Source organism: Acipenser ruthenus, chromosome 28, assembly GCF_902713425.1.
Source record: "Acipenser ruthenus chromosome 28, fAciRut3.2 maternal haplotype, whole genome shotgun sequence".
NCBI lineage: Eukaryota > Metazoa > Chordata > Actinopteri > Acipenseriformes > Acipenseridae > Acipenser > Acipenser ruthenus.
Window position 1 is genome coordinate 25,144,170 of NC_081216.1, and position 26,257 is coordinate 25,170,426.

Genomic DNA, 26,257 nt, shown 5'->3' on the forward strand with positions numbered 1-26,257 from the left:
AGTATCACTTGCAACAGCAGCCTGGTCAGAAGATTCGTAGGACGCTTTCTCTTTAAGAGGTGCAGCTCAGCACAGAGGGAAGTTTTAGCCCGAATTTAAACTGTCCAATCACATTGTAGTATGCCGGCGTTCTTTTTAAACCAATCATTATGCGGCTTACTGGTTTGTGATCTTTTTCAAACGAAGGAGGAAAGGTAACGTATTTTGGAAAGCTGGAGAAGGAGTAGACGGTGTATTTATATTTAACGTTTTAAAACCGTATTTAGTCTGCATTATTTTAAAGGTAAGTATATTTGTGTATGGGATAAAACTGCGTTCTAACGTGTTGTTTTTGTTTATTTATTATTTTACAAGAAATATAAATAAATATGTAATGTCCAAAATAATGAACAACGTCATACAGTCAGTAGCCATATATTTCAAGAGTGCGGTTTATTGTAATGTATACGGATGTGTTAATCTTTTCGATTATGAATGAAGGCGTATGCTTTTGTTTTGATGTCTAAGTTAGCTGTTGCCAAAAGAAGCGCCCTTGGTTTTTTCTTGGCAGCTGTGAAAGAAAAACATAGTAACCAGGTGTATAGCAAAAATCAGATTTAACCAGTGTGTGACATGTTATCTCCGTATTTTTAAATTAAAATTGTATTCTAGTGCGTAAAATACATATACATTTTAGTTAGAAAATCAACTATCGAAAATAATTAGTCGTCTTTAATGCGGGCATGCAGGATAGTTTTCAAAACGGTGGAAAAATAATATTAATGGATCTGTGATCCAAATTAAGGCTTGCAAAGTGAAATGCACTTACCAGTGGATAATATGCAGTGGCATTGTGGATACCCCACTCCCACTGGATAGGATTACTAGAACTGAAAGTGACTAGACTATTGCCCGTTGAGAATCCTGAGCCGACACCCACAACTAAAATATTTTAGTTATAGTAGTCACTTTGACTCCGTCCCCTTGGATATGTATCCCATCATGGAATTTTATGGCAAGTAGTTCATGTATTGGCATTCTTGACCTTATAGTAATGATAAACCATAGTCTGTTTCAGTTTCGTTTTCCAAAACACCAATATTTACATGGGCAGGAGTATTTTTGCGCGGTTAATACAATAACAGAGCGGTGGTTTGAATTCATGCCCTATGGCAGTTTAGTACTTTACAAAAAAATTGCAGTGAGTATTTTCCCATGTCGCATTATGACGTTTTTATAACTTGTATGTGGTCATATAAGTTTTTGACGAGCCAAACCAACTACTTGATTTGAGACGTTTAGTGGTTATTTCTGAAATGGAACATATTGCTTCAGCATACAGTCTGTCTGGATAATATTTTTGGCAACGAAGTTAAAGTAGTCTAATGATTTAAATTAACTTGTGCTGGATATGAAACATTTGGTATGTATTGGCATTCACCCAGGGGTAATCTAAATGTTCGTCATATGGTTTGGGGTGAAACTCTGTACAATTGTAAAGATGGACCAGAAAAGATATGCAATCGATGTAGGACACCATACAGCCAGTTTATAGTCCAACAAAGGGTTGTCTGCCTTAATTGATCTACTAAACAGAAGAAAATACAGTGAGTAACTTGCTGTATAATTGCTGGAGCTGCATTACTACATTGAGTTGTCACGAAGTAGGGCATCGTGTTTGGTTGTTGGAGTTAAATTGTATTGTGTGTTTGTTGTGCATTTCTTTGCTTGTATAACGTTGCGTTCTATCTGGAGACAGGGTAATGGTGTGTGCGGTTTAAATGCCAGCTTCAGCCTGTTCCCTGTGTTCTGTGCCACTGTACTCCTGTCTTTGGCTGGGTGAGCCCCTCCCTCGGTCTCTCCGCCCTTTAAGGCGTTTCAAACCTCAGAAATGGTCATATCTCGGCACTAAAAGCATCGGGCTGCCCGGGTAACTAGAAACGTAAGTAAATGAACGCTATTGTTTCGTTTGTGTGCCTTTTGAAAGCACTCGGTGTTAATATAAAGCCCCAGTGTACTGTCTGTTTGTTTGTTTGTTTCTTTCTTGCTTGCTGTTAATTAATTCAAGCTAGTCACTGCTGCGTTTTCAGGGCCTGGTAGATGGCTGTGCTTTTGTGACAGACAATACAACAGTAGCTCTGTGTTAGCTTGAGCACCTGCGGTATATATTCAATTTGATAATTTCTAGAATTTGGTGAATGGTCGTGTTTCGAGATTTTTTTTTTTTTTTTTAAAGGGTAGAGTGTTACACGAGATTGCATTGCAGTGTGTTTACTTTGTTTAGGTTGGCAGGCTAAGCAGGGCCCTGTACTGAGTCTTTACTGATGCTCTGCTCCGGGTGAGAACTGTACGAAATAGATAACAAATACAGTGCTGTGGTTCCGTTTTTTAACACTGACGTGCATTTTATTGTGTGTGTGTGGCTGTGCAAATTTTTCTGAGCGAGACTGTATTTAATCAGCACTACAGTCAGACAAACCGTATATATAAAAAAAAATCCCTCTATCTCAATTGCCCTTTATTTTAAGACCGGCAGTGCAGTGGTCCTTGCTTATCGAGAGTACCAGTTTTTGGGGGGGTTGTTTTTTAAATGTTTCAGTTGTCAGTTGAGTGTTTTGAAATTATTTATTATTATTATTATTATTATTATTATTATTATTATTATTACTACAACTTGTAGGTTAGTGTGTTCTGTGTATGTTGATTTTTTTTTTAAATATATAATTTACATAGTAGTTTGCTATATTTTGCACCTAGGTGTAAAATGTACCCTGTAAGTCTTCCAGTTTGTCTTGTTTACATATCGCATCTTAAAATATCTTAGTGCTGAAAGTAGCACAATAGGCAGAATTGCTTTACTCAAACAACGTTTATTGTGTTAAACACTTGCTTTGATACAATAAAATGCACATAAGGCTGAATTCTGAAGGAATTGTGAAACCCAGCCTGCAAAACAATCAGGGCTTCTATAGAGAATTCTTACCAGTTTAACCCAATTGTCTTGGGTTGTGTTTTCCAAATGTTGTTCCTCAAAATGTAGATACTTTTCATGCCTTTTCCATGAGAAACTAAGTAAAATAGGTAGTAAAAGAAAAAAATGATTAAAAAATCAAGTGATTTTAAATCGACTTGATTTAAATCAACCAACCCTGTTTAATACAAAAAAAAAAAAAATCTAAATTGATTTATTTTAATAAACATTAAGCAGCCAATCAAAGTGCTTAAATTGGAACTGGAGGTTAGGCAGGTATGGCTCACCTTGCAAGCGTGAGCACCCTCGCTGCCTTTATGAAAAATGCTTTCCTGTTAAATGTACTGACATACAGTACGCCTTTGCGTCTTAAAGAACATTTCTTTATTGGTTTGCATGCGTACCAGTTATGTGAACCCCTGCATATGCTCATATAAAAATTGCCTTTTCTTTCACTTTAATAGGCACACAAACCTAGCATTATCAGTTGTATACCGTAATTACTATATTTGCAGTGTAGCATAACAAAACCGTAATGTACCTAAACCGTGGTAAACCAGTATACTGACTCTCCTCTACTTTACATTCAGGGGAGATTTAATGTGTCCAATAAGATCCGTGCTTCATTTATGCCTGTTTTTTGATTTTATTCTTTGCAGCGAAATGTGCTTTACAGAATAAAATTCCATGTGGATTCTTAATCCTTCCATGAGAATTGATATGCACAGTATCATGGTTGTGTTTAACATAATTCATACTTTGTCAAACTGTTACAACACGCAAACACAGTAGCATTTGGAAAAGAGCAGATCCCCAGGATTCTTAGATTTAACATGTGATTGTTGTTCTTTTAGGTGTATATTTAAGACAACACATGCCACCATGGCGGACGACAGTGAATGGATGAAGTTGCCCATTGAGCAGAAATGTGAACACAAGGTGATTAAAAAAATAAAAAAATTATATATATATATATATATATATATATGACATTTGTTTTTTTTCATATGTTAATGCAGTAACCAGTTAAGTTGCTACTGACTCAATTGTTTTAGGTAGAGAATTTATTCAAGTATGCCCAGGGATAAAAACTTACTATGCAAATACTCTTGAAATGTATTGAGATGCAAAAATGACCATAAAGTCCTGCATTTTAAATGATAAAAATAAATATCCTTATGCAAAGGATGCATAGGCTAAATGAAGTATGAAATAAGTAATGCATTCTACTGTAGAGAAGTTTCTGTGCATTTGTAAATGTGTTTATTTTTACTAAATGTTCAGAGGCATATTAAACGGTTGTCTTTTTTTTTGGTGTTGGTCAAAATTTTAGAGGGAGAGAAGAATTAAATGTCTGTCTTAAACTTTATTAATCCTTAATTAGTAAAAAAAAAAAAAAAAAAAAACCTCTTCCTTCACTCAACATGTTTTCTGTTTATAGCTGTGGAAAGCAAGATTAAATGGCTACGAGGAAGCTCTAAAGTTATTTCAGAGGATTGAAGATGAAAAAAGTCCAGAATGGTCAAAATACCTTGGATTCATAAAAAAATTTGTTACGGACTCCAATGCTGTCGCTCAGTTGAAAGGTCTGGAAGCGGTTCTTGCTTATGTTGAAAATGCGCATGTGGCTGGAAGGTAAGGAAACCTTGCAAATCTATTTTCCTGACTAACAACAACAAATGCAAATCGTGTTTTACTGTACATAGTTATTAACCTTAAGGTTCTCAAAGTAATAAGTAACATGGTTTTTCCTTTTTCATTTTAGAACTACTGGAGAGGTGGTGTCTGGTGTTGTATGTAAAGTTTTTAATCAGCCCAAAGCCAGGGCGAAGGAACTAGGATTAGAAATCTGCATGATGTACATAGAGATAGAAAAAGCAGAGGCAGTTCAGGAAGAACTATTAAAAGGATTGGACAACAAAAATCCCAAAATTATTGTAATGTGCATCGAAACAATAAGGAAAGCACTCAGGTGAGTTACTGTTGTGGCATTAAACATGTTGCATGTGACTGAGCAGTGACCTATGCAGATAAGTTTCAACATTGTGTGAATTGGTTTTACTTGAAACTGTAGACTGTCCCACACAATAATTATTAATTTTGTTTATTGCAAGTCCTGCTGAGTTTAAAATTCAATTGTTAAATCTGTGAAAAGCAGTAGCTATATGCCTCAGAACTGTACTAGTATAAAACTATTGTTGGTAACATTAAGTGATTTTTTTGATTAGCTTTTTCTTTATAGTTTGTGCTTCATTTTATGTTTTTTGTCCACCTTTCTAGTGAATTTGGTTCGAAAATTGTTACTTTGAAGCCAATTGTCAAAGTGTTGCCAAAATTGTTTGAATCTCGAGAGAAAGCTGTTCGAGATGAGGCCAGATTGTTAGCGGTGGAGATGTATAGGTGGATCAGAGATGCTCTGCGACCTCCACTCCAGAACATTAACTCTGTACAGGTAAGGGATATATCAGAATTTGTGAAATAATTTGGTACTGGTACCAGATATCTGTATTTACAACACCACCCCTTAAATTGTTAATTCACTCTATTGTTTGCTCTTTCTTTTTCTAGTTTAAAGAGCTGGAAGAAGAATGGGTAAAGTTGCCACCTTCAGCCCCAAAACAGACACGATTCCTCCGCTCGCAACAAGATCTAAAAACTAAGTTTGAACAGGCAGCGAGTTCAGATGGAGTTGATGGTACGGTGTATACAATGTACTGTAAACACTTGTTGTCTTTCAGGTCGGTGCTTTCTAAATCAGCTGTGAAATGGCAGTTGTCAATGAGGAAGAGTGGCGTGGTTAAAACCTTGTGCAATAATGGGCTACTGTCATATAATTTCCATTGCATATTGGCCTGGATTCAATTAACAGACAAGAGCTGTCAAAATTATAATGAAGTTGTTGCAATTCATTTGGACTTGCTGTTTTCCATTTTGGGTAATGGAATTGCATAAATACATGCTATGGTGGTAGCACTGACCACCTATAGAAATGCTACTACTGCCACTGACACAAGGTGTCAGCCATTCCTGTTTTTCACTGTATTTTACTGTTTCTGTCTTCAAAAGTTTCAAGGCTCTAGGGTGCATGCTTTTTCCTGTGGTGTATCCATCAAGTGAATTCTTAATGGTGATAACTCTTCATGTTATGAAGCCTTGGAATATATTGTGCTAGTCAATGACCTGTGACTTGTTTTTTTGACATGGTTTGTGTGTTCCTTCTCAAGGGGATGAAGATGAAGAAGCTCCCCCACAAGTGGATGCTTATGAGCTCCTAGAAGCTGTTGAGATTCTTTCGAAATTACCTAAAGATTTCTATGAAAAAATTGTAAGTATGATGTTGAAATTGGAATGGGATTAGACTGCCCCTTAAAATGACCTTTTACATTTATTTCACCAAATGGTGATGGTATAATATTCCTGACCTGTCTCTACTTGCTGCAGTGTCTACAGTTTGGTTTATAGTGACTTGTAGTTTCAAGACAATGGTGGCCTTGTTACCCTGCTATTGTACCATCTTTGAAAAATGTAAACAGACCAGGGCTTTCTGTCCTGAAATGTTTCTTTAATCACAAGCTTTATTGTAGGACACTGCATCTTCAATAAATTATTTCTAGAAAATCACTTGTGCACAGTGCTTTTGAACATGTCTAATGAAACACAGTGAATAGTAAGTGTTTTTCTCCAAGGTTGTAACTTGCGGTATAACAGAAGGATGTGATCTACTTAATGTTCAGATGTAAGCTAACATTTATTCAGCTGCTGTTTTCCTATTGTAACATGCCTTGCTGAGTCTTTTTTTTCTGTAATGTAGGAAGCAAAGAAATGGCAGGAAAGAAAAGAGGCTCTGGAAGCTTTAGAAGTCTTAGTAAAAAATCCTAAAATAGAAGCTGGAGACTTTGGGGATGTGGTCAGAACACTTAAAAAGGTATGTATTTGGCAACACAAGCAGGTTAAATATAATCTGCTTATTGCATACTAGACTCATTTTTGGACAGTTCTCAAGATTTTCACATTTATTTTTCAGGTTATTGGAAAGGATACAAATGTTATGCTTGTTGCAGCAGCAGCAAAATGTGTTGTTGGATTGGCTACTGGGCTGAGGAAGAAGTTTGGGACATATGCATGCCTTGTAAGTTCATCTTTTTGACCTTTTTGTTGTACTATTATTACTTTAAGTACATTGTAATACAGACTAGTGTAGTTTGTCATTTTACTTTATGTAAATACTAGGGGAAGTGTGATTGTTTTTAAATCTAAATTACTACCTTTGATAGAAATGTTATCATTTTAAAATAAACATCTAAATGCATTTTACTTTTCTACATATCTAGTTAAATGCTTTCATTTTGAAATTGTCATCTGCAGATGTTCCTTTTAATTAGCATTGAGAATCTAAAATATTTTAAATGTATGTATATATTTAGGTGCCATTGTATGCTGATTTTAAAGGAGTAAACTTTGTACATTTCCAGTAACTAGTCAAAGTAAACAAGTTATTTTTATTATTTAAGGTGGTGCCAACTATTTTGGAAAAATTCAAAGAGAAGAAACCTAACGTGGTTCAGGCTTTGCAGGAGGCAATTGATGCGGTCTTCCTTACTGTAAGTGAGGGCGAAATTAGAAATGTTTTGATGTATATGCAAGAGACCTTTTATTTATTTTTACTATTAATACTAGGGATGGGAATTTCGAATAGTTTCCTATTTATTACTTTTTGAAAAACTAACTAATATCCGAACATGAAAATCCTGTGTTCGTTCCAGCACTAACATTAACTTTATTTCGGTTTACAAAATTAGTTCGCTGGGGCTGTGCTTCCAGAAATTGTTTCAGTGCCCAGCAACAGCGCAGAAGCTGCTGTGTGCAGTCATTGCAGGGCAACTCGAGCGGGGATCTTTTAACATTCACTGAAAACAAGGCAACAATTAAAAACAAAATATGCTTACTGTAGAATTTTGCTGACTTTTAAACTTAAGCATCGGCATTTAAAAACCCGCAGTTTGCTCCTATTAGTAGCTGATATGTAAGGCGCTTATTTTGTACTCGAATATGTAATATGCTGTTCGACTAATCTGGACCCTTATGGTCTGAACTGATCGGTAAATTGCAAGTTTTATAGTGTCTTGGGTAAACACTTGGTGGCCATCTGTTAGCAACAGCAAACTCCTAGATGTTTTTTCTCTTTTTTTTTTTTTTTTTTAAGACTACATTGCAGAATGTTTCTGAAGATGTTCTGGCTGTGATGGACAACAAGAATCCTTCAATCAAACAGCAGTCGTCTTTATTTCTGGCAAGAAGCTTTCGCCACTGCACTCCCTCCACGCTGCCAAAAAGTCTTTTGAAACCATTTTGTGCTGCACTGCTGAAGGTATGGCATTAATTTGTAGAAGTAATAATTAACAACTTTTTTTTTTTTTATCGTGAAAGACTGGTCTTAATTGCTATAGGATTTCGTTTCTAATGCGTTGCCATCCCTTACAGCAAATTAACGATTCAGCCCCTGAGGTACGAGATGCTGCTTTTGAAGCACTCGGTACTGCATTGAAAGTGGTTGGAGAAAAAGCTGTGAATCCATTCCTGGCTGATGTTGATAAGCTCAAACTTGACAGGGTAAGATTAGTAAAGGACCCTGCCCAGCAGTGCTCAAATCCATTGTAGATGATCACTTTAAATACAAATGGGATTACTGTTTTTTATAGATTCTAGATATTTATGCATGCATACTTCCTGTTAAGTAATAAATAATAACCTCTTATGTTTTCTATTTATTTACTTGGAATGATAATTTTAATTGTCTGTTGGAACCTCTTAAGACTTTTTGGTTGAATCATGTCTACTCTTTCTAGATTAAAGAGTGCGCCGAGAAGATTGAGTTACCTGGTGGAAAGAAAGTGGCTGGTGGAGCAGAAAAGAAAGATGCCAAATCTGCCACAAAGACTGCACCGGTAGCTGAGGCTCCACCTGCAAAACCTGCGGCCCCTCAAAAAAAGGCTCCGGTGGGCAAGGTAAGAATATACCTCAAATGTACCATGGAACTTGGTGTTTTTCAGGTATCCAAATTAACAACTATTTGGCAAGTTATGGAATGTGGACACATTTTGGCTTAATTCTGGGTCCTTTTTTGTTGATGTACTTTCTAATGTGTTTTGCATCAATATGGATGTTAACTGTTTGTTTGCTCTCCATGTTAGGCTAGTGGGCCTCCCAAGAAGGGAAAAGTAGCAGGAGGAGCTGGTGCTAAAGGGAAGAAAGCAGCCGTTGAGACTAAAGACGTGGTGGAGACTGAACTTTCTGTAAGTAGCTAATGGATGGAACAATTATATACAACACAATTCAAGCATTTACATTATAGTGAGTCATTTTTAAACTTTGTTTGTTTTCATTTGCAAGTCATTTATTTTTTTTCATAGAAAACAAACCTGTGACCTTGTATGACCTGAAGACCTTTCATTTAACATTTTATTTGTTCCACAGGATGAGGCATGTGAAGAGAAGGCTTCGGCTGTGCTTCCTGCTTCCTGTATGCAGCTTTTGGACAGTAGTAACTGGAAGGAAAGGCTGGCTAGTATGGAGGAGTTCCAGAAGGTAATGTAATGATTTGTCAAGTTGTAAGCCACCCATGCTGCTGGAACTAATGAGCAGTACAGTTTTAATAATGTGGGGCCATATATACATTTTCATATTTTTACGGCTAGTTTCACAGACCTTGCTTTAGCTCTAGTCTTGGAGTACGTTATCTAAATTAACAGGATTGTTCTAAATGGGCTCTGTGAAAATAGCTGTTAATCTAACTTAATCAAGAACTTTATTTTTAGTCAGTGTAAAGTGTCATGGTCAAGTCCCTATTGCAGGTGGCAGGAAACAGTCAGTCGAGATTAAAATGCCGAAAGTAAGCTTTTATTTAAGCCTCAGGTGAAAATTGGCAGAACAAAACACTAATTAACAAAAACAAATCCACAAGCTTGTATTTACACAGATTTTATGCACCAAGTGCACAACTACTCAATCACTCCAGCCTCACTGGAGTCTCAAATCTAGTCCACCTAAAATGAGCTCTACACCAGTACTTATACCCTCCATTATCACTAGCCCCTCCCCAGGACTAATCCACTACACCTTTGTTAAAGTGTAGTCTTATAAATGTTACAGTATCTGCATTAATTGATTCACACTTATTAATGTTACGGTAATTTCGCTTTGTTTAAAACCATTATATACCCACTCTCACCAGTTAAGCATACTGTATAGTTAAAACCCAGCTAAAGGATTTATGTCCCCCCACATTAACTATTGTTACGTGCGCTCACAGCTATAATAAAGCCTGACATCAACGCGTGTTCCCCAAGATGGCTGCGCTCAGAGCTACACCAGCTTGCTGGTATTTATTTGCATTTATTTGCATTTATTTCAAACATGAAATGTTAATTTCTAAAGTGCAAGTGCTTTCACTTCTCCAACAAAAAAAAAGTCTTGAGCTTTAAAATAAGCTTTAGCAACTCGCTAGAAACACTTTGTATCCTTGTAAATCATATGTGCACCTGTTCATTACCAAACACAGATAGTTACAGCAGTGGTCTCAGAACTAACTCTTACTGTATCTTTTCATAGCAATTTTTTGTTATTTTACATTTTCAATGTTAATCGCAAACAACAATTAATAAAGACAGTCTTTAGGATAATGTCCTTCAGTTATAAAAATGATGTACGACCTTCGTGATGCAGTGTGTTTCTCTTTTGTTTTCACTCTGTCACAGTCAGTATTGGTCTTTTCTGTATGCTGTTCTGAAATCTTCAAAAGTTTGGATCCCCAATAAAGCAAACCAACTGCCATTTTTTGTGTGTGCTATAACATGCTTTGTCAATTCAGTGCCCAGTGTAATATGAACTTGTACACTTTGTGTATCTGATTGAAATTAACTTTTAATCCTGCAAATTTGTTCTCTAATTTTGGTTCTGCTTGGTATGTATTCCTCAGGCAGTAGAGCAGATGGAGAAAAGTGAGATGCCCTGCCAGGCACTGGTTCGGATGCTGGCAAAGAAACCAGGCTGGAAAGAGACAAACTTTCAGGTACTGTGAAGGGTGGGGTTATCTTTGCATACCTTGTGTACACTTGATTTAGTGCTTCTAGAATTAATGTGGGTGTCTTTTTGTAGGTGATGCAGATGAAGCTTCATATTGTTGGACTGATTGCTGTAAAAGGAAACTTCTCTAAAACCTCTGCGCTCGTTGTTCTGGAGTGTTTGGTCGACAAAATAGGGGATGTGAAGTGTGGAATTAAATCCAAAGAGGCCCTTACTGCGATAGGAGAGGCATGCTCATTGCCATGGACTGCTGAACATGTTAGTATTAAAGAAACCGTGCACTTTCTTTTTTTAATAGTAGTTTTGTATTGAAGAAAGATTCCTAAGACAGCAAACATTTGAAGTAGTAATTACAGTAAAAGATGCCATTTATTTTATTTGCATACCAATTAGATAATTCATCTATAGCTCAATTTTTTATATAAAAAAAATAGAATACAATCTCTTATGATGATTTGCAGGTTGTGTCAATGGCTTTTGCACAGAAGAATCCAAAAAATCAAGCAGAGACATTAAACTGGTTGGCAAATGCAATGAAAGAATTTGGTTTTTCTGGGTAAGCTAAACATTTTCACTGGGGAAAACAGATTTCATGGAACGCAAAGTAACTGTTAAATGTTTTTTGGGCTTGTAGAGTTTGTACAATGGATTGTATTGGTCTTAACACATGAAAATTGAGTTAATACATGGTGGGGTGGGGGGAGTTATCTGGACAAAAATGGGAACTAATTGTACTGAAGCTAAAGGGATTTTTAAATCTGCTAAAGCCCACACTAACTTTTTGGTACACTATTGAAAAAAATGTGTCAAGCTTGTAATTTTATTTATTTATTTTAAACAGGATCAATGTAAAGGCTTTTATTAATAATGTCAAGACTGCCCTGGGTGCAACTAATCCTGTAAGTACTAGGTTTTCTTTTATTTAATGCTAATGAAGCTGGTTACAAGTAATTTTATATGACAAGTTGAATCTCTGCCATTTCACTTTTGGTTAAATTCTGTGCAGTTCTTTACAAACTTCAATGGGTCCACATTGAAAATGCTGTCTCATTCTAATCATTATACCTCGGCACTGCCCTGGAGGAATTGTCCATGCATGTGTGATTGCCCATTGAGATTAATTGTGTTTAATTAAATGTGGATAAAAATGTTTTGCAGATGCAAACTGTTTTTGACCTTGACATAACCCACGCTGATTTAAAGGGAATTCTGCCAATTGTGAGTTAGTGCTTTTAACTTACTAACTCATAAGTTGTACTTTCCTATAGGCTGTACGAACCTCTGCTATTGCTTTGCTCGGTGTTATGTTCCTGTACATGGGAGCCCCCCTACGTATGTTCTTTGAAGATGAAAAGCCAGCCTTGCTAACGCAAATTGATGCAGAATTTGAAAAGGTAAGGTTCATGTGTACCCTTGATAGCTGTGTTAAATTGTCTGCAGACTTGATAACTTGCATAGCCTTTTTGCATCTTGATATTTTTTGTACAGTGCAGTTGTATTCAGCTAAATTTGTTGTGAAATTACTGCTGCTATAACACTGTCAATTTCCAGTACTTTATGAATGGATATGCAGTATTTTTAAAAATAATTTAATTTAATTGACCGTTTTGCTGCTATATCTGGGGGATTCAGATTAAATAAACAGTAGTAAGACAATCCATTATTGGTCAGTTAAGTGACTATTTACCAGCAACTATGTTGAATGTTGGTATATTTGTGTACCAGATGCAAGGCCAGACACCCCCAGCTCCCTTTCGGGGTTCCATCAAGAAGGGAGGACAGGATGAAAGTGAGGAGGCAGAGGAACCAGATGAGGAAGGTGGAAATGATGTCATGGATCTTTTGCCAAGATCTGATATTGGGTTTGTCTTATTTCACTAGTTTCACGTGACAAAATGCATTCTATATTTTCAGTATCTGGGATTCTATTCAATAGTCTTCATATATCGGTCCCAGTTTTCTCAATACATATAAAATGTATCTTTCTAACATTGAGCAAGAAACCAGACAAATACATTGAACAAACCTACTTGCGCAGTTCATGGCTCAATGTAATGGCCCCCTGCTGAAAGTTGATTGAATTGTACCACTTTTTATTTTATGTATTGGCTGAGTAACTCCAGGGTTTACAGATGCATTATTTAGTGTTGAAGTCGGTATGTCGGAAATACTGATGTATCTTTCTGTAATGTTACTTGGTGCTGCAGGAGTTAATAAAGCATTATCAGTTTGTGCCCCCACCCCCCCCCCCCCCACCACCACTATTTGGGTTGAATCGGTTGTCGTTTTTTATTTCAGCGAAAAGATTACATCTGATATGGTGTCAAAGATGAGTGATAAGAACTGGAAGATCAGAAAGGAGGGACTGGATGAAGTAGCGGCTGTGATTAATGAGGCCAAATTTATTCAGCCAAATATCGGAGAGCTTCCTATAGCACTGAAAGCGCGGCTTGGGGACTCCAATAAGATTCTGGTACAATATCTGCAATATTTCTAAATGCAATGATTGTGATTAGCTGCTGATTTTACTGTACTAGACACTAGCATTATTTATGGAACTTTTACTTATCTAGCAAGATCCAGTTAAGTCACAAACTGATCAATGGAAGCTTGCCATCATGCACTTTATGAAATATCACACCACAGCTACAGTGCTGGGTGGTGATGATATAGCCTGTATTGCCTTAGTCATAAAATCCTATGTTAAAATGTGTTTAGGGATGTACCTAAGTACATGACAGTCTCACGTTGGTTATTTTCACTGTGTCTGTTTAGATTAGGTTTACCAAATTCCTTAAATGCAATGCTTTTCTCTTTAAGCTACAACAAACACTGACGATCCTGCAACAGATAGCTACAGCCATGGGCCCCAACATCAAACAACATGTTAAGAATCTTGGGATTCTTATTATTACAGTGCTTGGGGACAGCAAGGTAACTTATGTGCAACTTCAAAGGCAATTTAATATATTGCAAAAATATTGTTGTGCGTTAATAAAGTGACAACCACCCAATTTTGTAGTTTATCTGCAGTTCCCTTCTAAAGATGTAATTATGTGCTTGTCTTTTGTCTGCAGTGTTATTGAATTTGTTGAATTTAATTTGATGTAACTAAGACCTCAAAGCAATGCTTTGTACTGTATTGCAGAGTAATGTTCGAGCTGCTGCCCTCGCAACACTCAATGCCTGGGTTGAACAAACTGGAATGAAGGAGTGGTTGGAAGGAGAGGAGCTGTCTGAGGAACTGAAGAAGGAAAACCCCTTCTTGAGGCAAGAGGTAAGATGCATTACAATTCTTAGATTTTTTTTTTTTTTTTTTTTTTTTTTTACATTTCAAATATTGATTAGATTAAATTCTCATTTGTTCACATTATCCCCTGCAACAGGTTTTAGGTTGGCTGGCAGAAAAGCTACCCACATTACGCACTGTGCCCCCAGACCTCATGCTATGTGTGCCCCACCTGTACTCCTGTCTAGAAGACAGGAATGGGGATGTACGAAAGAAAGCTCAGGAAGCTCTTCCAACATTTATGATGCACATTGGATATGAAAAGATGTTTAAGGCTACAAGTAAACTAAAGGTACTGCTATTTAAATTCTGCTGTGAGATATGAAGACAAAAACCAAAGGTGCTTCATAATATGCAGTTAATTTCAAATCCTAGCATATAGATTTGAGAATCCGCTTAAACATTCTGACACACCTTTTTTTTTTTTTTTTTAAAAACTAGACTGCATCCAAGGACCAGGTGGTGTCTTTGCTGGAAAAAGCCAGGACCAACATGCCAGCTAAGCCTGCTGCTCCTGTTAAGGCTGCTGCCTCTAAACCAGCAGGGGGTGTAAAGTCTACACCAGGTACTTTTTTAGCTGACGCCCTTATCCAGGGCAACTTATAATTTGTAAGTACAAAGTACAATAAAATCAATAGCAAAAGATCAGATTCAAATAAGAGCAAAAAATAGAGAATACAGTAAGTAATTGCATATTAAAGCGGGGTTCGACTAAGGAGCAGTTAACTTATAAGAATATTTGCTTATACCAGTAAAGTCCATGTTACCCTTTCATGTATTAACAATAGCTGTTAACATATGGCCTTAGGTTTTCTAAATGTCTTACCAGTGGAGCTTTGTAGTAAGTTGCACATCGAGTATGTTTCCACTACCTGACCTATCGCTGCATATGTACAAAGAACATATTTGTGGATCTCTTAATATACATTGGTGTGGGTCATATTTATTTTGTTTTTAACCTTAGTAACTTGTCTCCTAACTGTAGCTTCTGCAAAGCTTCAGCCTTCTCCAGCATGTGATGAATCTGAAGAGAGTGTTCCTGATTCTAAACCGGATCCCAAGAAAGCCAAATCAGCTGGAGCTGCTGCCAAAGGAAAGGTAAAAACCGGAAAATGTAATCTCTTGTCCAACAGCTAATGTATTTAATGAACTTTTAACTTTATAATTTTTTACCGATTTTTATTTTTACCACGTAACCCTCTGGTACACACTACAATAAATACAATAGATTATTGATTTGATTTTAGGTCCCAGAAACATGATTCAAGCTGTTCAGTTGTTTCAAGTAGAGCCTCAGGTTCCCAGCGCCATCTGCAGGTTTTGGGTTAAAACTTTGACACTTTTTTTTTTACAACATACATTGTCCTCTTGTCTTACTTACAATTAAGTTTTCAAAAACAATAGTTTTTGAATGTGTGTTTTAAATGTACACTGTCGTGGATGGTTGAGTTTATCATCACTTGCAGAATGTGCTAAAATCGGTTAACAAAGCTTAAGTACTACATTGTCACAAATAACACATTCAATGGTAACTTTTGTATTGCTAGACAACTTCACAATCTTCAGATGCTAATGACAGTATGGGGAAGGCTAATACAAGCCTCACTAAACCCAACAACCAGACAAAAGGAAAGTCAAGTAAACAGGTACTTTATAACAGAGGGTGTCTATACCACTTTATGCACGAAGATACTGGTATTGTTTTCCTGGGTTTAGAATTGTCTTCACCTGGGGGAAATGTTTTAACCCTTGAATTTTTTTTTTTTTCTTCCAACCATCTTTGGTTTACAGCATACACCCAGTAGGTGGTGAAGGCACATTATCCTTTTTGTGGAGAGCCAACACAGTACTTAAACAAGTCCTTTTCGATGAAGTGCATTTACTATCTTCACCATCCTATTGCATGGTTATTTTCATGTTTGCTCATCTGTAATGTGTAATTTTTATGTTTCTAGGGTGTCCTTGGTAAGAAAGCACCAATCAAATCAAATGCCAAGGATGAGGAGGACAAATCTGGTCCCATTTTCACCCATGTTCCCAATGGAAAAGAACAGAGAATAAAGGATGAAAAAGGATTGAAGGTAAATCTACATTTAAATAACCATTACTGAGCAAAATTGTATTGGTACTTTTTTTTTTTTTCTTCCTTGAATGTACAGTTTAATGTTTCCATTTCAGAAAAATATTTGCTTAATACTGTTGGAATTTTTAAAAGGTAAATTTTTCCTTTTTTAGGTGCTTAAGTGGAACTTTACTACTCCTCGAGATGAGTACATTGAGCAGTTGAAAACTCAGATGTCAAGCTGTTCAGCAAAGTGGTTACAGGACGAGCTCTTCCATTTGGATTTCCAGCATCACATCAAAGCTTTAACAGCTATGATTGAGGTAGTGTTGTGTAATAATGATAAATATACTTGTAAACATTCTTCAATAAAGATAACCTTGAATTCTGGCAGAATGCACTTTGGACTACCCAGTACACAAATAGGGATCATTTTTTAATAAAATGTTGAAAGGCTTTGCTTTTTGAGCATCAGCCACTTTAATTGTGGGAAAAATCAATACTAAATGTTGTATCATTTTAAGTGTTGTTCATACCCCAGATTGGGTAATTGTTTAAAAGCAGATTTTGACTTTTCACAGTACAGTAGATCAGAGGTAGAATTGTTGTTCAAATTATATATATATATAAATATTTTTTTTAAATAGCACTTGGAAGACGAAAAAGATGCCACTATAAGCTGCCTGGACCTGGTTTTGAAGTGGTTTACTCTACGTTTCTTTGACACTAACACCAGTGTCCTTATGAAGGCCTTGGAATACCTGAAGATGCTCTTCACAATGTTGAGCAGAGAGGACTATCACCTTAATGAATATGAGGCTTCTTCCTTCATCCCATACCTTATACTCAAGGTCTGTTTTTTTTTTTTTTTTTTTTTGCTTCCATCCAAATGTGGAAATTAGGGTTTAATTTGCTGTGTATAATTCCTACAAACGAGAGTGATGAGTTGCACAGATCGTTGGAGCAGCAGTGCAGTGGCACAGCAGCTTCAATCCGACTATCCCTGATGACAGACCAAAGTGCACAGGGGCCATCTGACTCGAGTGAAAGCAGACCCTTTTGGTTGCTTTCTGTTTGATTTTATTTCATTCATCACATGCTGTTTTGGCTTTAAATCGAAATGTTTCTGTCTCAAGGTTGGAGAATCAAAAGATGTTGTACGTAAAGACGTGCGTGCACTTCTCAATATGATGTGTAAGGTCTATCCAGCAAGCAAGGTTTTCACCTTTCTAATGGATGGGACAAAATCAAAGAACTCAAAACAACGAGCTGGTAAGTTTTTGGAACTCGCTCTTAGAAAAATAAAAACAAAATATGCTTACAGGATATATCTGTCAAACATACAACGCCATGTCTACAAAAATTTTAAACTAACAGTTTTCCAACCAATTCTCTATGAACCCACCCCTTTTTCATTTTAAAGAATGTCTGGAGGAACTGGGCTGTTTAATTGAATCCTATGGGATGAATGTTTGCCAGCCTACAGCAGCAAAAGCACTTAAAGAAATTGCAGTTCATATTGGAGATCGGGACAACTCTGTTCGTAATGCCGCCCTCAACACTGTAGTTGTTGTATATAATGTCTGTGGAGACCAGGTTTTCAAACTAATAGGAAATGTAAGTACCATTACGTTTAGGATTAAATTCTGCATCAATTGTCCATGTAAAATATACCAAAGCCTGAAAAGGCATGTCAGTAACTCCATTATTTTGATCACCAGCTTTCAGAGAAGGAGATGAGTATGCTGGAAGAAAGAATTAAACGTTCTGCCAAGAAACCAGCAGCTGCACCTGTTAAACAAGTAGAGGAAAAACCACAGAGATCACAAGGAGGAAATCCTAATGCCAGTTTAATGCGGAGGCCACCCTCGGAGGAAGTGCCTTCAAAATTAAAGTATGTGTAAATTACTTGCATTTAAGGAGGAAATTAGCAGAATTACTTTGTCTTCTACAGCTATGGCCAAAGGGTTTGCATCACCCTATATAATTAACTAATTTTGCTACAGTCGAATGCAACCTGCTGAATAGTTATGTTAACATATTGAATTACATACTGCTTTGTAGTTTTTCATATACTTTATGAAAAACTGAAAAATTGAAAAAATGGTACATTTCATAATCTAGCACAAAATACTGTACTACTATTATGTCTTCCAGTAGACTTTTTGTGATATCATTTTGTAGTTTATTTGATTTGCCTGAAATATCTAAATTTATGTTCATATGGGTTTTATGTATATATAATATAATATGTCTCAATCCTAAAATTCTAGGTGATTCAGAACTTTGCCATATGTGTAGTTTAGTGGTCATCCATTGTACTTTCACATTTCCTAGTCATTTTTTCAAAAGTATTCCCCCTTTGTTTCCAAGAAATGGTTCAAGACACTTATCAGGTCTCTGGCTATCATTTTGGGTCCTAACTAGGGGTGTTGCGATATGCCGATTTCTTAAAGATAACTGCTATATAATTTCTAACAATTATTCTATCGTTCATATCGTGGTTGGTTTTTAATTTATTTATGATTTTGCCTGAGATGCATCAACTAGACAGAATGTAGACAAAAACAACATTTTTACACTTTTACACTTTTAAAACACACAAGGATATAGCGAGTGTGGTGTGTGTGTGTTCTTGAACAGGAACACCGATATATATTTAAAGGCTACTCCCTAAACTCTCGGCGCACACCACACTCGCTATGTCCTTGCCCCCCTGTTCTAATTTAACTAAATGTTGGTGTTTTCAGACATTAATGGCAAAAACATTTTGTTGATTTTGTAAAGTCAGATTTCAAAGCCCCCCTGGGTCCTGACTCTTAGCGCTGTTATGGTCCTACAATCTGTTGTCTTAACACAGTAATGGGCTATCTATGTATCTATCTATGTATCTATCTATCTATGTATGTATCTATCTATCTATGTATGTATATATGTCTGTATGTATCTATCTATGTATCTATGTATGTATATATGTCTGTATGTATCTATCTATGTATCTATCTATAACTTAGGGCAGGCTGATGTGACCAGCTACATTTAAAAAATGCGTTTTAACCCATTAATAGTAGCTATTTGATTTGGGAATAAGACTTTAACTTCCTTAAATCAGACTATTATGAGAAACACCCAAACTAATCTCTCCTTCCAAAAACATTCATTTTTATTTAATTTTGGAAGTATTCTTCTAACAAATATCCAATACATATGCCTATAGATAGATATTGTTTTAAAGGACTAATCTTGATTAAAATGGAACTTTATCTATAGTAATTGATATCTGTTTTTTCTGTTTTTAAAATAGTTTTGTAAATATCTGTTGTATTAAGCACCATAATTTTTTCAATTTCAATGTTGTGAAACACATTTTAGCTTAAATAGTTAACATTTAAAATCCTTAATTTTTATTTATAAAATATTGTGCCATATCGTGATAATACCCCCACAGAATAATAGTTTAGAATTCATATCGTGACATCCCTCGTCCTAACAGTGATTCAGTTCAAATAATTACGCTTAGGCCTTAGTTTCACTACTTTTAACATTACATTGTTCACATCTGCTTCTTTCTAAGTGTGCTTTCTGACTTCTTTCACTGCTTTCCCATGGACAGAATAATGTATCGTACCTATAGGATGTAAGTATTTAAAATCTATAGTGGTGGAAAATCCCTTTGACATTTCTGGCAATAAGAACGGTTTGACAATACAGTACTATTTTAAGGTTCAGAATATTGCTTTGTTAATGCAATCATTTTAAAAACTTCCTTTAAGTGCTTTTATTGCTGAATCCATTTCTGCAAAGTGAAACAAGTCTGTCTTTTTTCTGCATCCGTCAGTCTTAACACATTCTATTTATTTTAAAATGAATGTGCAATCTTAAACCAATATGTTTTGTCTCTTCAACAGCCAGTCTAGATCTCAGAATGCACATCTGGAGCAATCTTCTCCTTCAATTCCAAGAGAGTTCCAGTTAGACCTTGATATCATTGAAAATGATCATACTAGAGTCAGTGAGATGCCAGATTTGGTACAGCATAAACTTGATGAACTGTTGGAGCCTGTCTTAATACCAGAGCCCAAGTAAGTGATATTGTGGAAGAAAACATTAGATGGCTAAATTACAGAATATCTTGTTGGATTTCCATTGTTTATAAGGATTAATTTGATTACAATAATTGTACAAAACTGTTGACGTCTGGGTTTTTTTAGTATGTTAATGGACCATGGTCTTGTTATCTTGACATTGGCAATCCCAGGAAGTTTGTTTTGAAATTGTTTCCAATCATTTTCAGTAGCTTAAATTACCTAGAAGGTAGACACTATGGTTATTGCAAACCGGTAATTTCTTTGTTTTTCAGGATCCGTGCTGTCTCTCCCCATTTCGATGATATGCACAACAGTATAGCCTCCACCATAAATTTTGTCATCTCACAGGTAGCTAGTGGCGACATTAACACCAGTATCCAGGCCTTGGCACAGGTAGGTGAATATGAGCTTTTACAAAATGGGTTTTAGAATAAATAATAACATTGTAAGGTCTTGCTGTAAAATAAAGGCACACACACACAAGGACCACGGCAATGCCCCCTGCCCCTGCTGCTATGCTATGCTGTTAAACAGTGCAGGTAAAAGGGAGAGTTGCATAGACTGAGCTGCTTCAATCATTGCTGATGACAGACCAAAGTGCCCTGGGGCCATCTGACTTGTATAGAAGACCATTATTTTAAACTATAAGGGCATCCTTTTGAATTAATTGACTTGATAGTTACCTGTTTAAACAAAATAATGTGGCTACTACTCCATCAAATGTGTTTATTTTTCATTTAAGAGAAACTAAACTTGCATTACACCCATGAGTGCACAGAAAATCAATAGCTGTACTGGATATGGGCTACTTGAGGATGAGTGTTCAGAAATGTTTCTGTGTAAATTGATTTCTTCTGTCCTCGACCTGTTTCTCAGTCTCCTATCCTAAACTACACTAGTTGCAACATAAGAAGTATCCATTTAGGAATACCTGTACTCCAATTCTTAGCACTTTCATTTCATAGTTTTGTTTTAAAATTTTTCACTTGCCTGTAACATGGATAAGGATGACTCTGTTGGGGGAAATGCAAAATGTATAGTGATTTGATGTACTTCTGTATTTTATATTATCCCATAGATTGATGAGGTTTTGCGACAGGAGGATAAAGCAGAAGCTATGTCTGGCCACATTGATCAGTTCCTGATTGCAACGTTTATGCAGCTTCGCCTTATCTACAGCACGCACATGGCCGATGAAAGACTGGACAAAGATGACATTGTCAAACTTTACAGCTGTATTATTGGGAATATGATTTCAGTAAGTTGTAACAGTTTATCCCTAATGAGTGACACATTAAATGTAATGTTAACTCAATTTGCACAATATAATTTAAAGTACATCTGATGACAATACTGACCTGATGCAATATGAGCTAAAGGCTTTTGTATTTTGCCAGAGATGGCTTTCTTCCAATACTTGAGTACATAATATATCTGAGAGTGATGAGTTGCACAGACTGTTGGGGCAGCAGTGCAGTGGCACAGCAGCTTCAATCAGAATATCCCTGTTGACAGACCAAAGTGCACAGGGGCCATCTGACTCGAGCATTGTATTGGAAGGCTTGCCTGGTAGAGCTATTTGTGGCCTTAACTGATGGCTCCTGCTTTGCTTTTTTTTTTTTTAAAGCTGTTCCAGATGGAAATGCTGGCCCGGGAGGCATCGATGGGAGTGCTGAAGGACTTGATGCACGGACTGATTACTCTAATGTTAGATTCTCGAGTGGAGGACTTGGAGGATGGGCAGCAGCTCATCAGATCTGTCAATTTGCTTGTTGTTAAAGTTTTAGAAAAGTCAGATCAGACCAACATATTAAGGTAAGAGATGATTAGTGTTTGTTTCTTTTTGCCCTGTACCCCACCCCAAGTACAGCATAATATCCAAAAAAGGATTCCTTTTGAAAATCCTATTAAATCACATTTTAAAAATAAATGTGAAGGCCATTTTTATTAACACTTCATTATTTACATTCATTTTTTTTTTTTTTTTTTTTTTTATAGTGCTCTCCTTGTGCTTCTACAAGACAGCCTCCTTGCCACTGCAAGCTCTCCAAAGTTTTCAGAACTGGTCATGAAGGTAATCTGTTGCTTGCTTTTTTATTGTGTGTGTGTAATATATATAATTTTTTTTTTAAATGTAAACTGATTTGCTGTATTGTGACTTTAAAATGAGTTTGTCTAAACCAGGATATTCCCCACTGACTTTTTTTATTTATTTTTTTTTTTTTTAGTGTCTGTGGCGTATGGTTCGACTCCTTCCAGAGTCTGTTAATAACATCAATCTAGACCGAATCCTTCTGGACATCCACAACTTTATGAAAATATTTCCAAAGGATAAGTTAAAACAACTAAAAAGTGATATTCCACTGAGGACCCTTAAAACACTGCTGCACACTCTCTGCAGATTGACAGGACCAAAGGTATGTCCGAGGAAACTAATTGTAAAGTTTTTTTTTTTTTTTTTTAAGAAACTACTTTTGAAAGGTTTAGTGGATGACAGATGAGCATTAATAAATATTGAGTTTTAATTAAATAGGTTTGAGCAGCAGCATGAATGATTAATTAATCCTGAATTATTGTTTTACTCTTGAATACAAATTAATTCTGTGTATACAGATCTTGGATCACATGACCATGATAGAAAACAAGAATGAATCCGAGCTGGAAACGCATCTTAGACGGGTTGTGAAACACTCCCTGGATCAGACCAGCTCAAAGTCTGACAGAGAAACAGAAAAAGGAGCTAATGGAATGGTATGTCTACTAGTTCATATTGCACACTGAAGCCAATTTGTTGTACTATGTCCTCCAATAGAGAATGACCATTGGTGTCTTATGTCTATAGCTATAGAGGTGTTTGCATTTCTTTATACATTGTGCCTGTTTTGTGGCAATCTACAATCTTTGTATTCACTTAGTAGCTATTTAAATGAAAATACTGTCCCTTTACGTACATAACACAAGTAAGATGGTTTTCAGTTCCTATAGCTAAGAGATAAGAATTCTTATGACACGTAAAGTAGGAGGGGCACTACTGTGTGTGTCCAGACTCGGTCCATTGGCTTTACTGATTGCACAATATAAAGCTTTCAAAGTACAAAACACTTTTCCTGGGATGCTAAGAAAAAATATAAATATAACCATTACATTTGTAGGATGAAATGGCTTCTAAATCAAAAGTGAGTGATATCCTGGCTGAAATCTTTAAGAAGATAGGTTCCAAGGAAAATACTAAGGAGGTAAGTTTTCTGTGGTGTGTGTGGGGTGTGTTTTTTTTTTTTTTGTTTTTTTTACTGGATTTTTAGTGTTCCAGCAGTAGCACTGCTTAACTTCAGTTGGTAAAGTGAATGAATTGTATAAATGGACCATTAGGTATCTTTCATACTTGTTCTGTCAACCTGCTCTGGCTGTTGAAGCTATTCCCATCACTGTTTCATCCATGAAGAGAATCCAGTCTGTGTGAACATTGTTTTGATATGGGACAAGTTTTTGAACTAATGTTGACTCAAGCAAGTGAGTAAACGATTCTCTGGTGGACTGTATTTAATTCACTGTTATCCAGAGTCCTGTGAACATCCCTTTATACAAAGAGGGCAGTTATGAAAGTCTTTCCAGCAGATGCCAATCATACTTCAGCTTGTATTATCTATTTTTTCTAATCCGTGCACTTAATGATTCGTGAATTTAGTTGAAGCTGGAGTTGAATTCTGAAATTAACTTGATATAATACATGTATTACGTTTTATTAATTTGTTTTGTTTTAAAGGTATAAAACACTGCTTCAGCTTGAGCTGGGACAGTATACAATTAAAGTAATGACTCGTGGAGGTGTAGGCATTTTACTATAGTGTTTTACGAATTTGTTCAAATAAGATTAAACTATTATAGCTGCAAGCATAAAATTCATTATAAATCGCCACAACCAATTTCTGATAAATTAAGTCCTGAGGGGGAAAATAAAAGTAACATTTTCGGATAAGTCTTGCGTTGTATTTTTTCATCCCCAGACTTCAGATGAGGTGAGTTCAAAAAAACAAATAAACACGGTCATCTTGAGTAAGGATATAGGCAAGAATTTATTCCTATTTCCAGAAATTGTCCTGGGATGAAATGTGTTAAGTCTGTGTTTTGTTTTGGTGTAAATTGGAGTTGTTTCCCTCCTGATTGTTGCTTCTGTTTATTTACTTTATCCAGCTTCAGCACCTGAAGTATACATGTTGAATTGATATCTGTCCATAGAGGTGCTGGACCTGTGTAACCTCAAATTCTCATCGCTTTCAGATTTCTATTTTGTATTGCATTTGAACAAATCCTTACTCTTAACACACAGTGTATCTTTTTTTTCTAAAGGGTTTAACAGAGCTTTATGAATATAAGCAGAAGTACTCGGATGCAGATATCGATCCCTTTTTGAAAAACACCTCCCAGTTCTTCCAGAGCTATGTAGAACGAGGTCTCCGGATGATAGAGTTGGAAAGAGAGGGCAAGGGAAGAGTTCAGTCCTCAAGTTCAGGTAAAGCTATGACTGCACAAATACAGTAGCATCCTTACAAGGTGGTGGTTTATGCAGTTAAATGCACTATTTTCAACTGGTTCTCTTGTGAAAGTCGGATTCTTTTCTAAATGTGCTGTTTCCTCTATAAACAGGAATTAGCCCACAAAGCGCTGATACATTTGTGCCCAGCTCAACCACTACTGCACCATCAATCCCTACCAACGGAGAGGAGGTTAAACCTGCTGTGTATCTGGAGAGGTTAAAGATTCTCCGGCAACGACATGGCCTAGAAAATAATTCAAAGGTATTCACTAGTTTTGATTCCCCTCCTGTGGCAACATTTTTTATAGCCCTGGAGCAACAGATCGTCTCATCAAAACCAAGTTGGCTTTTACAGAGATTAAATAACTGACTTGCGGCGTTTGCAAGACAATGAATATCTTTTAAATATTACAGCGAACTAATTTTGCACTTACTGACTGCCATTAACTTTCAACATTTAATTGAGATGCATTGTATAGTTTCATTGGGTATTCGCAATATAATCTGTAAAACTTTTTTTTTTTCCCCTGCCCCATCATAGCAACAAGAGGAGAGACCGCTTCTTACATCTTTGCTTTCAAAGCCGTCGGCCCCTTCTGTCGCTTCCTCAACAGACATGCTGCACAGTAAACTCTCACAACTAAAGGAGTCCCGAGAACATTACCACCAGGAACTTGAATCTAACCAATCGCACATGCAGAGCAGCATGAGTACCACGTCCTCTGCCACCAACCTCGATGACTTGAAAAAGAGGCTAGAAAGAATAAAGAGCAACCGCAAATAAAAACGCTTTCAGCCTCGCTCACTTACCTAAAGCAGATACCTTCATAGCTACTGGCTGCCTTTTTTGGCCCTTGGTGTGTAAAAACAAACATGTTTCATATATAATACAGTGGACAACTTATTATTATTTTTTTTGTTAAGTATTGTGGCACAATTATTTGTACATACATCAGGCTTCCTAACCACTTGAGCATTCAAAAATGTCATGTTTTAGTGTACAGTTTCTCTGTGCAAACCGCTGTAATATTAATGTACTTCTTAGCTGTTTCTGTTTATCTTTTTCAAGATTGTTAGTAAGATGTTTTTATCTCATTTCTGTCTAGAGCTCTTAAACCTATAATGTTAACTGTTCGCTTGCTTTTTTTCCTTTTTGTGAACTCCTGTACTTGAAGCAATGGTTCTGTGAAGGAATCATGAAGCATGGCATGAAGTAATAAATGTTTTGTAAATAAAGGTTGCATTAACTAGT

The 26,257-nt window shown here is 36.3% G+C and overlaps 1 protein-coding gene and 3 non-coding genes across 9 annotated transcripts; all 4 read left to right on the plus strand.

Annotated features, from left to right (window-relative positions):
- The first annotated feature begins 152 nt into the window (after window positions 1-152).
- LOC117434571 (cytoskeleton-associated protein 5-like) lies at window positions 153-26,257 on the plus strand. Of its 6 annotated transcripts, none has more exons than XM_034057140.3 (46): window positions 153-283; window positions 3,805-3,889; window positions 4,392-4,585; window positions 4,716-4,922; window positions 5,231-5,402; window positions 5,519-5,645; window positions 6,175-6,275; window positions 6,762-6,875; window positions 6,975-7,079; window positions 7,462-7,551; window positions 8,154-8,318; window positions 8,432-8,560; window positions 8,797-8,955; window positions 9,142-9,243; window positions 9,425-9,535; window positions 10,926-11,018; window positions 11,105-11,290; window positions 11,494-11,588; window positions 11,874-11,931; window positions 12,301-12,426; window positions 12,758-12,894; window positions 13,331-13,505; window positions 13,853-13,966; window positions 14,181-14,309; window positions 14,419-14,613; window positions 14,763-14,886; window positions 15,307-15,419; window positions 15,869-15,967; window positions 16,277-16,402; window positions 16,557-16,706; window positions 17,031-17,234; window positions 17,520-17,655; window positions 17,807-18,000; window positions 18,105-18,277; window positions 19,997-20,020; window positions 20,292-20,465; window positions 20,744-20,864; window positions 21,550-21,729; window positions 22,099-22,286; window positions 22,470-22,545; window positions 22,700-22,888; window positions 23,085-23,222; window positions 23,624-23,707; window positions 24,819-24,981; window positions 25,116-25,267; window positions 25,547-26,257. In XM_034057140.3, exons 2-46 carry the CDS (start codon window positions 3,833-3,835, stop codon window positions 25,787-25,789), a joined length of 6,192 nt encoding a protein of 2,063 aa, XP_033913031.3. In that variant the 5' UTR covers window positions 153-283; window positions 3,805-3,832; the 3' UTR covers window positions 25,790-26,257. The 6 variants fall into 6 exon arrangements, with proteins under 6 accessions (XP_033913031.3, XP_058859252.1, XP_033913035.3 ...); XM_059003269.1 differs by having other exon boundaries at window positions 160-194; XM_034057141.3 differs by lacking the exon at window positions 153-283 and adding an exon at window positions 1,780-1,921.
- On the plus strand, window positions 17,315-17,427 carry LOC117435204 (small nucleolar RNA SNORD67). Its single transcript, XR_004549137.1, has one exon. It is a non-coding gene; the product is annotated as a small nucleolar RNA SNORD67 (small nucleolar RNA).
- LOC117435205 (small nucleolar RNA SNORD67) lies at window positions 21,010-21,093 on the plus strand. Its single transcript, XR_004549138.1, has one exon. It is a non-coding gene; the product is annotated as a small nucleolar RNA SNORD67 (small nucleolar RNA).
- Window positions 21,905-22,017, plus strand: LOC117435203 (small nucleolar RNA SNORD67). The gene has a single exon (XR_004549136.1). It is a non-coding gene; the product is annotated as a small nucleolar RNA SNORD67 (small nucleolar RNA).